The sequence below is a fragment of the Prionailurus viverrinus genome, chromosome B3 (assembly GCF_022837055.1).
Source record: "Prionailurus viverrinus isolate Anna chromosome B3, UM_Priviv_1.0, whole genome shotgun sequence".
In the NCBI taxonomy this organism is placed as follows: domain Eukaryota; kingdom Metazoa; phylum Chordata; class Mammalia; order Carnivora; family Felidae; genus Prionailurus; species Prionailurus viverrinus.
In genome coordinates this window covers 121,002,290-121,018,040 of record NC_062566.1, presented here as the reverse complement: position 1 = coordinate 121,018,040, position 15,751 = coordinate 121,002,290, and the positions used below count along the sequence as shown (strand labels likewise).

Below are 15,751 nucleotides of genomic sequence, written 5' to 3'. Positions count from 1 at the left end.
ATAGAGAAGAAGGAGATATGAAAGAGATGTAAAAAGAATAGATTAAAAATGTCTGCTTAAAGAAACCAACAATCAGAGAAGGGAAGAAATGAGAGGAAGAAAAGGAAGAAAAAATGTATATATAAAATAAGAATTGACCAAGAATCAAATCAGAAAATGCAAAACTGGAGAACTGATACCTGATGGTGGCTTGGAACCGGTGGCTGTGCTAGTCTGGAGGAGGGGCTGTCTGGTTCCTCAGAGCCCATCCTGCTCCGGTAAATACACAGTTATCAGGCAGGGAGGGGTGGGGTTTGGTGTAGGTGGGTCCGGCCTCCACTGGGAGGCCGCTGTCCTGTTCCCTGAAGCCTCACCTTGTTGGTGATGGGGAGAAAAACGATGACAACCTAGTTTCTCCTCCCCAGACCAGGTGTCTCAAACCACTCTGTTCAGGCTGTCCTCACAGTGTTGCGTGGGCGTGAACCCGGTTTGTCCCACTCCACTGTCTCCCGCTCCTCCCAGTGCTCTGCTGGGATTCAAACCCCCATGTCTTAAAGGATCCCGCTCTGCCCTGGTTCCAGGGTAGTGTCATTCTGCCCAGCCAGCCAACAAAGGGCCTCTGGCTGGCAGGTGCCTGCCAGGTCTTTTGTCCTTGGAATGGCTATATACCTTCTTCCTACAGCATTCAAGGGAAGGAACTGGTCTCTCCTACTTTGCCTCTGAGCTCACTACCCAGCCAGGGGCTGGCTCCGTCTTCCTCCTAGACACACATAAAGGGTGGCAGGCTCCAATCTGCCAGTTGAGGAAAACTCACAACCCTGGATCATGTTAGAAATTGGTTCTTTCTCTGTTTTTTTTCTGTTCCCCGGTCCATGGTTTTTCTCTTGTCCAAATACAATCCTACACTTCCACAGCCTCTCTTTCTCTTCCTTTTGTCTCCACAGAAACGGATCCCTCCCCTCCTTGCCTCCCCACCTATTTTACCTTTCCCAATTCACAGTCACACACCTTTGGCCTGACAAGTTGTCACGTGGGCCCCTGGAGATGTTTCTGTCACTCTGTAACCAGGATTCCTGGAATTCCAAGTCTTCTGGCCTCAATACTGCTGTGCTGATGGATGAGGGAAATTCGGGTCCCCCTACTTCTCTGCCATGTTGACTCCTCTCTCTTAGAGTTAGTCTTTTTACTTTGTTCTTCAAGTTTATCTTGTGTAATTTTTACTCTGCATTTCTGCATACATTTTAGAATCAGCATGTGAAATTTTAAAAACCTGGGATCTTGATTAGATTTCATTGTGTCTATAGGTCAACTTAGCATTGAAACGTTTACAATGTGAGTTTTCCAGTTCATGAACATAGCAAATCCTTCCATTGCTATTTTATAGTGTTTAATCTAGAGGTCTTATGTCTTATACATCATTTTTAAGATTTGCTTTTTGACTTGGATATTTTCATGACACTATAGAGTGTCACTTAATATTAAAAAAATTAATCTTTGTCTTTTATTTGGAGGATTTACCCTATTACATTTATGTAAATATTCATTTAATTTATATAAATCTACCATATTATGTTTCCTTTCAGTTGGTTTCACCTGTATTTTTCTTTTTTTACATTTTTTTCTTGTGTCCTTTGGGTTTATTAGTTTTCTTTAAAAAATTTTTTTTTAAAGTTTATTTATTTTGAGAGAGAGAAAGCGTGAGTCAGGGAAGAGCAGAGAGAAAGGGAGAGAGAGAGATTCCCAAGCAGGCTTCACACTGCCAGTGCAGAGCTTGAACCCATGAACTGTGAGATCATAACCTGAGCTGAAGTCAAACATTTAACTGACTGTGCCAGGCACCCCAAGTTTTCATTTTAAAATTTTTTCCATATTTATTATCTTGGTTATTGTACCTTCTTTTGTTATATTTTTATGGTTAATATAGGTATTAAAACATGTACTCTTAATTTATCAAATCTTAATATAAACTAGCACTTCAAGCTTTTTCCAGAAAATACATGGATCTAAGAACACACTAACTCCTTTAACTTGTGTTTCCACTTTCATGTTCTTATTGTCAGTAATTTCATTCTTTATATAATTGATCCACATAAGACATTACTGTTAATGTTTTATACAGTAATATTTACTCTTTAGCAGTCTTCATTTCTTTCTCATTCCTTTTTGCATTTTGAGATTCCTTTTCTGCCCTAAGAACATAATTTGAAATTTCCTTTACAGTGAATATATACTTGAAATATCCAATTTAGAATTTCATTTGGAATGGGTTCTTTGGTGACAGACCCTCTCTGTATTTGTCTGAAATGTCTTTACTTTCTTTGTTGAAAGAGATTTTCACTGGATATAAAATTTGAAATAGTCCTTTTTCTTTTTTCCCTTGTCTGTATTTTGAAGATATTTTATCATTTCTCAGTTCCATTGTTGCTGTTGACAAGTCAGCTGTGAGTCTTGGTGCTTTTTTTTTTAATTTTAATTTTTTTTTTACATTTATTTATTTTTTCAGAGACATAGAGCACAAGTTGGAGAGGGGCAGAGAGAGAAGGAGACACAGAACCCAAAGCAGGCTCCAGGCTCTGAGCTGTTAGCACAGAGCCCAATGCGGGGCTTGAACTCACAAACCGTGAGATCATGACCTGAGCCGAAGTCGGACACTTAACCCATTGAGCTACCCAGGTGCCCCTTGTTGGTGCTTTTTTTAATTTATTTATTAAAAAATTTTTTTTTTTTTAACGTTTATTTATTTTTGAGACAGAGAGAGACAGAGCATGAACGGGGGAGGGGCAGAGAGAGAGGGAGACACAGAATTGGAAGCAGGCTCCAGGCTCTGAGCCATCAGCCCAGAGCCTGACGCGGGGCTCGAGCTCACGGACCGTGAGATTGTGACCTGAGCCGAAGTCGGACTCTTAACCGACTGAGCCACCCAGGCGCCCCTTGTTGGTGCTTTTTTGATAGTCGTATATATTTTTCTCCAATTTGATTTTGAGTTTTTCCTCTTACTCTTTGGTTTTCTGCAATTTTACTATAGTGAGCTTAGTTGTGTTCTTTTGATTTGTACCTATTCCCTTTGTTTCTTAGGTTCATTTTTATAAATTTTTATTCATTTTTTTCATTATTTTGAATATTTTCTTCTGAACTTTCATATAATTACTTTCTCTTCAGCTTAACCTACTCTATTAATCCACCCACTGCTTATCATGTTTCACTTAGAATTTTCATTTCATCATTTTTAATTTTGTAGTTCTTTGCCAAAATCCTTAATCTATGTATCTGTCTTTCATAACTCCATTGTTAAGATCTTTTTTTTTAAAATTTTGTTAATGTTTATTTATTTTTGAGAGAGAGGGAGAGGCAGAGACAGCACAAGCAGGGAAGGGCAGAAAGAGAGAGGGAGACACAGAATTTGAAGCTGTCTCCAGTCTCCCAAGCTGTCAGCACAGAGCCCAGTGTGGGGCTCGAACTCACAAGCTATGAGATCATGACCTGAGCTGAAGTCAGAGGCTCAACTGACTGAGCCACCCAGGTGCCCCATCCATTGTTTAGATCTTCTAATGGTCTGTTTTTTTCTGTTCTTTCTCATTTTTCTTGGATTTCGATCACAATTGTTTTTGTGTACTGTTTATTTTTGATCAGTTACTTTTGTTTGACAGAAAATACATTTCATTCTTCTTTAAGAATGAATAATTTGATAATTATTGTGTATGAGAGGACATAATTACTTTTTGTTATAGATTAAGAGCTATAGCAATCATGGATTTCCTTGTTATTTTTGCTGAGCTGTTTCAATGTTAAACTTCAGTGCTGGGGTTCAGCTGTTTCTGGTTCACCTTATTGCTAGTGGATAGCTCTTCAGGATTGTAGCCTGAAGGCTGGGTGTGGAGTGGGGGAAGTTTAACTAGGGATCTCCTTCCTTAGAAAGGTACCCAACTCCAGTTTTCCCCCCGTAACTCCACACATTGGTTAAAAACTCTATTTAGCTTCTCAGTGTCACAACTGCTTTTTCTGAAGGAGGCTGATATTTCAGGGAAAAAAGATGGACTAATCTCTCTTACTTTCTTTCTTCTCTTTCTTCTCTTTCATGTTGGTCTCCACTAGCTTTCTAGTGCCTTAAAACTGATTTTTGTTTAAAATATTTCTAGTTTTTCAGTTTCTTTTAGTGGAAGGTTTGGTGTAAATTATCTGATCTGTCATTTTTAGAAATGAAACTCTCTGAATGTTTTCATATGTATCAGATTCTTTTACTATACTTGATATTTCTAATGCTATTTTTGCCAGGACTTGTTATTTTGCAGCTGTAGTATGAAGCTCCTTTTGCTTGGTACATAGGTGCACAACTTGTGAGCATGCTTATAACAAAGACTTTGCTCCAAACTCAGAAATCCTCAGTGTTCTGCTGAGATATTTTAGTTCTGAGTAAGCTGTGGACATTGTTTATTTGGGATAGTTTGAGTTTGGAGTTTGAAAGTACTGATTTGCATAGTGCACATCACATTTGTTAATGGTTCACCTTTCACTACTGACAAAGAGTCCATAATGAAGAGTTATCACTTTATTTCTATTTCTTTCATATAGTAAATAAAACTAGTAAGAAGTCTCTGCATGGTCAAGGGCATTAATGGGGATCTGACGTGTAATTACTGAGCTAAAAGTTAACAGTTGAATTTAAAAAAAAGTCCAACTTCTTTCATACCATTATTACCATGTATCAAGATTTACTACACATCAGATAGACCTATGATTGCACAACTGGATGTCACACTTCACTAACGCTCAGCTCATTGGTTTAATTGGTGTGTATAATTTGCCAGTTTACCCAGCTGTCCAGTGTGCCCAGCTCATCAGGGCATATCCTGTTATATTGTCTAAACTTGGAAAATTATACACACTTAATTGTGCGCTGGTTGAATTGTTCATCTGCCAGTTCATCCCATCAAGTTGTGTTGCTAGAGCTTGTTTTGTGTTTTCTGTAATTTCCTTTCAAAGTAAGGGTGTCACCTAAGTGAGGGCATCTCATACATCATGTGGGTGTATGTAGTCCTGATTGAGAAACAATTTCCTAATGCAAAACTTAACAATAATGTTGAATTTTAGAAGGTCTTCTGAAGGCCACATGATGTTTGCTTCTAATTTGTACAAAGCTTAATATAGATTTTTGTGACTCATTCCAATTGAAGTCAACATTTACACTTCATAACTGTTTGACATATTGTGTTGTATTTGTGAATTCATGATAGCATGCTGTCAGAGAAGATGCAGTTTTGTTATTTGAATGTTAAACTTCACAACATCTGCAGCTGTTTCCCATCTAGATTTAAGTTCAAAATACAATTACCAAAGTGAGACATGTTCACTGTGGAAAACTTTAAAATACTGTACAAATATAGAAAGAAAAACGAATGCCTGCCCTTATCTCCCACCAATTTCAGTTCTGTTGGTAACCATTGTTAATCACATTTATTGTACATTGTTCTAAGATTACAGTTGCTTATCGTGCATTTTCTCAGTAACTAAAATATATCTTAAAAGTTTACAGGACACAATTTTCTTTGAGAAGCAAAAAGTATTGTTTCCTATCACACATGCCAAGATCTGATTTGTTAATCCTTTGTGACTCATAGAATTTTGTTCGTTTAGTTTCTTTCTTTCATACTTCCCATTGGAAGGGAATAGTTATTGATTATAACATAATATTATGAAAAATATTTTCTGTTAAGACTTAATTTTGGTAATAATCAATATTGCATGGGCCTCATACCACAGGGAAATTTCAGCTTATTAGTTGTCTCCATTCTACCCATTTGAGTGGGATATTTATTGAGTGTATTTATTAAGTTTGATTATTCATGGAGTAAAAGTCTATTTTATTCTAGTTTTCTTTTTTTTTTTTTTTCAACGTTTATTTATTTTTGGGACAGAGAGAGACAGAGCATGAACGGGGGAGGGGCAGAGAGAGAGGGAGACACAGAATCGGAAACAGGCTCCAGGCTCCGAGCCATCAGCCCAGAGCCTGACGCGGGGCTCGAACTCACGGACCGCGAGATTGTGACCTGGCTGAAGTCGGACGCTTAACCGACTGCGCCACCCAGGCGCCCCTATTCTAGTTTTCTATAGGGCAGTAACTGTTTAAATTAAAAATGTTCATGTGGATCCAGCTGTTTCTGCAAGAGTTGGTCATTAATTGAACTTTGAGAAATCTGTCGACACCGCATTTAGGATGACATGGTTATTGCATAGATTACAGCAGCAGAATATATAACAAGTATTTACTGAAATGGATTTTAAACCAGCAGATATTGTTCAGGATATGAGGAATCAACATACTGAAAAGCCAGAATACAATCCCATAAACAGAATGCTTTTGCTTCTTTTACCTTCTTTCATTAAATGCTAACATTAAAAGACATTCTAATTTGTATTTTATTATTTTGCTGTTTTTATAACAGCAGATTTAGGGCTTTTTCACATCTTAGTAATAAATTTAATTGATTCATATCAACTCTGATATGTTACCTTTCCAAATTTTTTCTTGTGGTTGATTTTGAGTTTCATAGCATTGTGGTCTGAAAATATGGGTGGTATGATCTCGATCTTTCTGTACTTCTTGAGGGCTGATTTGTGTCTCAGTATGTGGTCTATTCTGGAGAACGTTCCATGTGCACTGGAGAAGAATGCATATTCTGCTTTAAGATGAAATGTTCTGGATATATCTGTTAAGTCCATCTGGTCCAGTGTGTCATTCAAAGCCATTGTTTCCTTGTTGATTTTTTGACTAGATGATATGTTCATTGCTGTGAGCGGGGTGTTGAAGTCTGCTACTATTATGCTATTGCTATCAATGAGTTTCTTTATGTTTGTGATTAATTGCGTTATATATTTCGGTGCTTGCACATCTGGTGCATAAATGCTTACAATTGTTAGGTCTCCTTGGTGGATAGACCCCTTGATTATGATATAATGCCCTTCTGCATCTCTTGTTACAGTCTTTATTTTAAAGTCTAGATTGTCTGATATAAGTATGGCTACTCCGGCTTTCTTTTGTTGACCATTAGTATGATAGATGGTTCTCCATCCCCTTACTTTCAATCTAAAGGTGTCTGTATGTCTAAAGTGGGTCTCTTGTAAACAGCATGTAGATGGCTCTTGTTTTCTTAAATATTCTGTTACCCTGTGTCTTTCGATTGGAGCATTGAGTCCATTGATGTTTAGAGTGAGTACGGAAAGATATGAATTTATTGCCATTATGATGCTTGTAGAGTTGGAGTTTCTGGTGGTGTTCTCTGGTCCTTTCTAGTCTTTGTTGATTTTGGTATGTATGTATGTATGTATTTATTAATATTTATTTATTTATTTATTTATTTTTTTTTTTCATCTTTTCTCCCCTCAGAAAGTCCCCCTTAGAATTTCTTGCAGGGCTGGTTTAGTGGTCACAAACTCCTTTAATTTTTGTTTGTCTGGGAAACTTTTTATCTTCCCTTCTATTTTGGTTAACAGCCTTGCTGGATAGAGAATTCTTGGCTGCATATTTTTCTCATTCAGTACATTGAATATATCCTGCCACTCCTTTCTGGCCTGCCATGTTTTTGTGGCTAGGTCTGCTACAAACATGATCTGTCTTCCCTTGTAGGTTAAGGGCTTTTTTTCCCTTGCTGCTTTCATGACTCTCTCCTTGCCTGAGTATTTTGTGAATTTGATTATGATATAACTTGTTGATGGTTTTTGTTGAAACTAATGGGGGTCCTCTGTGCTTCCTGGATTTTGATGTCTGTGTTTTTCCGCAGGTTAGGAAAGTTTTCTGCCATGATTTGCTTACATAACCCTTCTACCCCTATTTCTCTCTCTTCCCCCCTATGATTCTGATGTTGTTCCTTTTTAATGAGTCACTGATTTCTCTAATTTTTAAATTGTGCTCTTTTGCCTTTATCTCCCTTTTTTTCTGCTTCATTATTCTCCATAAGTTTGTCCTCTATATCACTGATTCTCTGTTCTGCCTCGTCCATCCTTGCTGCTGCTGCATCCATCCATGATTGCAGCTCAGTTATAGCATTTTTTACTTCATCGTGACCAGTTTTTACTTCTTTTATCTCTGCAGAAAGGGATTCTAATCTGTTTTCGACTCCAGCTACTATTCTTATTATTGTGATTCTAAACTCTGGTTCAGACATCTTGCTTGTATCTGCATTGGTTAAGTCCCTGGCTGTCATTTTGTCCTGCCGTTTCTTTTGGGGTGAATTCCTTTGTTTTGTCATTTTGAAGGGAGAAAAGGAATTAATGAGGTAGAAAAAATTAAAGTAAAAAAATTAAAATTAAAAAATATTAAAATTAAAAAATTAAAAACACACAAAAAGAATCGAATAAGTGATGCTAGATTCTAGGTGTGTTTTGGTCTGGGTGTTGAAAGTGGCTTGATAGATTAGAGAGAAAAGGGGAAAGAAGAAAAAAAAAGGAAATCATTTGAAAATTTGAAAAAATGAATACACTGAAGTAGACTAAAATGAAATGATGGACGTAAACTAGAACTTGGAAAAATTTACACAAAAGTAAAAAATATAGTAACAAAATTAAAGAAAAATATTTTTAGTAAAAATGGAAAATCAAAGTGAATTATTTCTCTTTCTGTATTCAAGAAAGAAAAGAAATGAAAAAAAAAATGAATAGATGCACCTGCTAACATACTGAAATACGACTGAAATTACTTCGTTTTACCCTGGATGTCAGACTATGAAGCACTTTATAGTCCATAAACTAAGCAGGCGGTGAGATTTCTGTTCTTGAAGAGTGAGGTTGGCTCATTTGGGTGGGGCTGAGTTTAACAGCTCAGTTCTCCAGTAGATGGTGCTGCTAGCCTACTGGGGTGGATTGTTGTGGCACTTGTAGGTGCATATGTGCATGTGTGGGAGTGGTGAAAATGGCATCAAAAAGCTACCCAGTCTCTAGTATTGGAACTGTCTTCTCCTTGATCAGCAATCTCTCACCCGTCCTTTGTCTTCAGCTTTCATCCACTCCCTGCTTTTACACTGTCCATGACTGAGCCCCAGGTTTTACCTCTCTCCCGAGTTTTGTCTCAGATGTGGCCATTTTCCCTGGCCCCTTACTTCTGAGGGACTGCAGCTTTGACCCGTTCTGCCCCTCTGCGGAGGGTCTCACCAAGCAATGGCTGAATGCTGGCCGCACCCAGGAAAATTCGCATTACTGTGCTGCTGACGAAGCCCATAGACTGCGGCCAGGGGCCCGCCGGCTCCGGAAAAAGTTCGTTAGATAGTGTAGCAGCAGCATTTCAGGGATTATGGAAAATCACAACACATATTTGGCACTAGTGTTCACCCTTAATGACCTTGTTCCAGGATCAGCGATGTTGCCGTTCTCTGGGGTCTCCTCGGCCCAGGTTGCCTCCAAGCCTTTAGCAAATGTCCTTCCAGCAGTGGAACTGCTTCTCCCCGTGTGGCTCAAGAACCTCCTGGACCCCACTCTTCTCCTGGGGATTTGCTGTTAACCAGAGCACTGCCACGTATTGAGCTGCGGAGTTGCAGACGATCTGCGGTCCCCCTGTTTATAGTCTTAATGGAATTTAAACCCTCTCCTTTCTCTTTTCTCCCTTTTTAGTTCAGTCCCTGTGGCTGTTTCCAATTTTCCACTTTCTCTCCATCTGCTTTTGTGGGGGGTGTTTTTCCTGTATTCTCCCCACCGTCTTCTGTTCTCTCTCCACACTCAAAAGCACCTCTCTGCCCTCTGCGGCTTCTCTGTCCTCAAGTTCACTTCTCCACACTGTGTACCTTCTGACTTCTGTGGTTCAGGTTGTGCATGTTGTTGTGTTAATCCTCAGATCACTTTTCTAGGTGTGCAGGATGGTATAGTGTTGGTCTGAGTGTATTTCATGGATGCAAGACACAATAACTTCCATGCTGTTCGTCCATCTTGGCTCCCTCTACATTCATTGTTTTAGAACTCTTTTTATCTTGTAAAACAAACTATACCCATTAAGTGCCAACCCCCCAAACTCCCGTTTTCTAGTCCCTGGACATCACCTTTCTACTTTCTGTCTGCATGAATTTCACTACTCCAGGTACCTCATATAAGTGGAGTGATACAGTATTTTTCTATTTGTGACTGGCTTATTTCACTTATCATAATGTCTCCAAGGTTTATCCATGTTGTAGCATGTGTAAGAATTTTATTCCTTTTAAGACTTAATAATATTCCATTGTATTGTGTAAATCACATTTGGTCGATCTATTTATCTGTCAGGGGACACTTGGGTTGCTTCCATCTTTTGGCTATTGTGAATAATGCTGCTTATGAACATGGGTCTACAAATAACTCTTTAAGACCCTGCTTTCAATTCTTTTGAGTGTATGTCTAGAAATAGAACTGCTGGTAACTATTTTTATTTTTTAAGGAAGCAATTTACTGTTTTCCATAGGATCTGTACAATTTTATACTCCCACTAACAGTGTACCAGGGTTCCAGTTTCTCTCCAACACCTGTTATTTTCTGTTTTTTTTTTTTTTTTTTTTTTTTTTTTTTAATTTTGTTGTTCTGTTTTTTTGGATAGCCATCCTAATAAGTGTGAGATGGTTCTGTATTATTTATTTTCTGATGAATGTTGCTATTAGTTACTTTTTACATTCATAGGTATTTCAATTTTGTAAAAATTGCATGAATTAACCTTTTGTTTTTTTAGTATTCAGTATTGTTTTCTGCTACAGTAGGTACTGCATTTATTTCAGATGCAGTAGTAAATTGTTAAATGGGACAAGGTTGATTACTAGGATAAATGAAAAGCTTAATGCTAAAGGATGTTTTGAGTTTTTAGTAAAGCACTGTGAATATCACAGTAAATATCTTAGTTGTTTTTAAGCAGTAGAAATTGGAAACCCAAGAATGATCATTCTTAGTAAATAGTAACTGCTAAATTTTTTGGTAGGATATTTTTGTTCAGTGTTTATTGGCAGATTAAACTTATATTGACCAATGTCTTTTTAAAAACCAACTTGATTTGAGGTATAATTTATCATAAAATTAATCTGCTTTATGTGTACAGTTCAGTGATTTTTAGTAAATGTACTGAGTTGTGCAACCATCACCATAATCCAGTTTACAACATTTCCATTGTCCCAGTAAAATTCCTTGTGACCAAGACCCTCCTGGCTATATAGAATTGTTGGCAAAAGATTTCTTATAATGAGGCTGTATTTATTGCTTCTCTTAAATGAATCCAAATGTTTTCTATCCCTTGTATCCTGCTTCACCAAATATACATTGTCAAATAGGTAAATTTTATTTAGGGGTCTGTATAATGATACACATGAAATGTGTTTGAATTTGTACAACTTTTAGCAAGGAAAATCTTGCATCAGAGAAAGAAATTTTTTCATGTTTATTTTAGAGGGTCCCAATTAAACATTTTTCTGTTTGACTTTAGCTTTTGATCTTTTACAGCTGGTTTATTTTCAGTAGATCACAGTAGAAAAGATTGACAAGCTCATGAAAAACGCTTTTAATTATTTGCTGCTCATAGACATCAAAACCTTTCTAGGCAGGTCATGTTTATAGATAATTAAAATGAAAAAGAACTAAATAGATCAGTTTATCATTAATAGAGTAATAATGCAGTTGTTGGCAAACTTGGCATTTTCCTTCTAATTCACCAGAGGGCACTCTTTTCTAGTCTATTTTAACTCTGATCTTCTGATTATTATATTATACTTTGAAAGATTTAAGTCCTTCATTGGGTTCTAGGTCTGGATTATTTGGAGACTAATGAATGTTTTCTTCTGTAACTTTCAGTCAGTTTTTTTGTGATCTGCTTTATAATAAGCATCGTTAAAAAGGGCACTATAAACAAGCTATTCTTAAATGCTATATAGGCAGTAGTGTATGCGGCATGAAATATCTCTTCAATGTTGTCTTTTATTGCCTACTAGCTCTATCATGTCACTGTTTCTGTCTGTTGATGTTAAGGTTTCAGATCGGGTGGAACGACGGCTTCAGGAAATAGAGAGAGAGATGCGCACAGAAAGGGAGCTGGTGGAAAGACGGCAGGATCAACTGGGACTTATTTCTTTGCAGCTACAGGAGGTTTGTAAAAAAAATACCTTCTCAGAGAGTAAATCTTAAGTTTGGTAATTACTTAGCTGCTGTTAAAATGATTAGAGTTCCTTGGTTGTTGCATGTGGCAGTATATTTCATTCCATATAAGAAATATACATATAGTTTGCATAGTTCAGTGTGAAGAAGACAGCCCTACCTGGTTCAAACCCAAAGTCTGCTGCTTGCTAGCTTTGTGACCTTGAGCAAGTTCCTTAGTTTGTCTGGGCTCATTTTCTCTGTGGAAAGTGGAAATAATAATAGTTTTTACCTAATCAGGTTTTTACCTAATGTAGTATCTGGCATGTATTCAAAATGTTAACTGAAAGTATTATTATTCTGATAAATTTTCCTTGGCATGAACTAGACCAGGGGTCAGCAAACTATGGCCAATGGGTCAAATGTGGCCCACTGTGTATTTTTGTAAATAAAGTTTTATTGGAACAAGCAGTTCCATTCTTACTATTTGTGGAAGGTGGTGTTTATTTTGTTCTTTGTTTTTATTTTAAAACACCGTGGCAGCATTGAGGAGTTGTAAAAGAAACCATCTGACCCACAAAGCCTGAAGTATTGACTGTCTGGTCCATTTATAAAAGTTTGCCAACCCCTAGACTGGACTATGGTCAAACCATTTCAAAATTGAGATCACTTACCTTTCAGGTATCTTTTGAAATTTCAGACTTATGAGGGCATTGAAAAAATTACAACAAAGGACTTCTGTATACTCGTTACCTAGATTCTCCCAATATTCACGTTTTACCTGAATAAATTCACATTTTACTTGTTTTATCATTATATATGTATGTATGTTATAATAATCATAATAATGTAAAATAATTATTTTTATTAGATACGATTTTTTTGAGCTGGTTGCAGACACGATGTAAATACTTACATAGCTAAATAATAAGGTGTGTACATTCTCTTCCATAATCACAGGAAATTAATTTTGGATCAATACTATGATATAATCTATAGTGTTTTTTTTTTTTTTTTTTAAATAACCTATAGTTTTTATTCAAATTTTGCTACTAACATCCTTTTCTGGGCCAGGGTACAGTACAGGGTCACATATGGCATGTGACCATCATGTCTCTTTGGTCTGGAACAGTTTTTTCAATTTTTCTTTTTTGTCATGACCGTGACAACTTTGCAGAGTACTGGCCAGTTATTTTGTAGAATGCCTTTCTTTTTGGTTTTTTGATGTTGCCTCATGACTAAATTCAGGTTATGTACTTTTGGCAGGAAATCCAGAGAATTGGTATTTCACTTTTCCCAGGATATCTTACTAGGAGGCATGTAATGTCCATTTGTCCCTTTACCAGTAAAAATGGAACATTTGGTTGAGGTGTTATCTGCCAGGTTTCTTCACTGTAAAGTTTACTATTAGGCCTTTTTAATTATTTTATGGGGAGATTCTTAGAAACTTGGAAATAGCTTATATCTTATCATACTTTTACCCACAGATGTTAACATTTATTAATATTCTCTCTTGAAACAGTTAAAACTCCTAAGTGATGCTAAATGGTGATTTTTTTTTTTTGCACATTGCATCATTTTTTCTACATTTATGAATTGGATTCCTCCCGTGTGGAAGGGCTTTGCTTTTTCTCTTAATGTTGGTGTAGATTTGTGAATTCTCACTATATTACATTGGTGATGTTTTATTACTATCATTGTAGAAAATTAATTTGTTGAAATTCCCTTTAAATGTGTCTTAGATCTATACATAAAGTATAAAAAATTAAAACAAGAAAACTTAAAAAGTTAAAAAAATGATTTCTTCTTTACAAAATGGTTTTCTCTAAAAATGGTGTTCTACAAATGCACTTATGTGTGCATGAACATCACTAACCCTTATAAATTGATGGATTAAAAATTTTTCCTAAGTATTAGGAGACACTGCCAATTGAAAATTAGGAGCAAAAAGTGCCACCTTAAATTATAATGTAAGCTGACAGAAAAATCTACTTTTGTTTTCTAAAGTTCCGTTTTTCTCCGTTTCACAAAAGGAGGCATACCCTTGTTAGTTGGTAATTACTTTGAAGAGGATACTTTGTTGAATAATTAGATACAGCATGTGGGTAGCCTTTTTTTAAAAACCTTGATTTTTATACATTTGTTCTCAAAGCAAATTGCATCTGGTGAGCTTAAGAATAGTACTGAAGAGACAATTGTTCTTTTTTACAAGAGAAAATTAGAGAAATTTTCTGTACTTATTTTCCTCTTTCTTTGCAGAATGCACAAAATTACAAAGAAAGAAGGAGAGGAAGATTGCTTCCCACCCCTATTCTTGAGAAACCAGAGCCTGAATATTTGCATTGTAATTGTCAATTTGACTAAAAGCTTGAGTTGTGATTTGGAATTCCATCTCTGACAATACAATAGAGGATCACTATTGATGAGAAATGTTTAATTTCATATTTTGTCACTTTAAGTGGTGACCTATATGCTTTTAAAAGGTGGTTTTGGATTAAACAGTGCAGTGGAAGCTGGAAAGGATTAATTTAGGCTGATACGTTTTCCTACTCCCAAGTTAAGTGGCTTAGGCTGTTCTGGAAAGGTCATGTTTAAGGAGAGGAAACACTTTGCTTTTTGTTCAATATTAAAAAACACTTTGCAAATACCTGTACTGTACGATCATAGTAATTGATATATTTTGTTTCTGGCTGTGGTGAGAAAATGAAAGTATAGGTGAGTAAGGAGGCCTGATTTTAGCCACTGTACTCTTCTGCCTCCTTAAAATGTATAATTCAATCTTGGTGAATATTATGACATTTAAAAATTGTTAAGAGATTAGGAGTATTCATTAAAAAATTCCAGGATGTCAGAGATTTCTAGGTATAATGTCATATTACAGCGAGGCAATATGTAGTTTTGGTTAAAACCTGCTTCTTTTTAGTGATCTAATGAGGTCCTTAGAACTTTATTCCCATTTAATGAAAAACACAGTATTAATCATTGGAAATAGATTGAGAACGGCACTCTCCTCTTCTTGTTTAGAGGTCTTAAGAAGGAATTGTTTGTTCACTTTTTAATGTGTATGTGTGTTTTTCCCCCTCCTGGTCTAAGCATGTGAGCTGTGGACACTCTGGAATCTACTCCCTTTATTAAGTGTCAGCTACTCATGTGCTACTGATGTCACATGAATGTCAGTTTTTCTTAACTTGGTAAGGACCTTCACTGGCCTTCAGACTTCATATTTTATTTATTTATTTTATTTATTTATTAAAAAAAAATTTTTTTTTCAACGTTTATTTATTTTTGGGACAGAGAGAGACAGAGCATGAACGGGGGAGGGGCAGAGAGAGAGAGGGAGACACAGAATCGGAAACAGGCTCCAGGCTCTGAGCCATCAGCCCAGAACCTGACGCGGGGCTCGAACTCACGGACCGCAAGATCGTGACCTGGCTGAAGTTGGACGCTTAACTGACTGCGCCACCCAGGCGCCCCCAGACTTCATATTTTAAACTATGTTGTTTTGGGATCTCAGCAGAGGCCTTTTTAGAGAGATGAATATTTCATATTGTGCAGTAAATATTCTTTTTATATATCTTTTTAAAATTTTGAATGGTTATTCTAGTACTCTGAACTTTTATTAATCAAATTCAAATATTGTTCAGCCTATAACCCTCGGTCTTTCCTTGTCAAACCAGTATGCAAACAATAAAATATTTGTTTAATGTTTATC

At 36.6% G+C, this 15,751-nt stretch overlaps 1 protein-coding gene across 6 annotated transcripts in view; it reads left to right on the top strand.

The window, feature by feature from the left end:
* The window catches only part of CEP128 (centrosomal protein 128), a 389,769-nt gene that overhangs the window by 52,868 nt on the left and 321,150 nt on the right, over positions 1-15,751 (top strand). For 5 of the 6 annotated variants that reach the window (XM_047863627.1, XM_047863628.1, XM_047863625.1 and 2 more), the window contains exon 9: positions 11,935-12,051. The exons of the other annotated variant lie outside the window; for it this stretch is intronic. In XM_047863627.1, the coding sequence (XP_047719583.1) occupies positions 11,935-12,051 (117 nt within the window). The remainder of the gene's footprint in view (positions 1-11,934; positions 12,052-15,751) is intronic. 6 annotated transcript variants of the gene reach the window in all.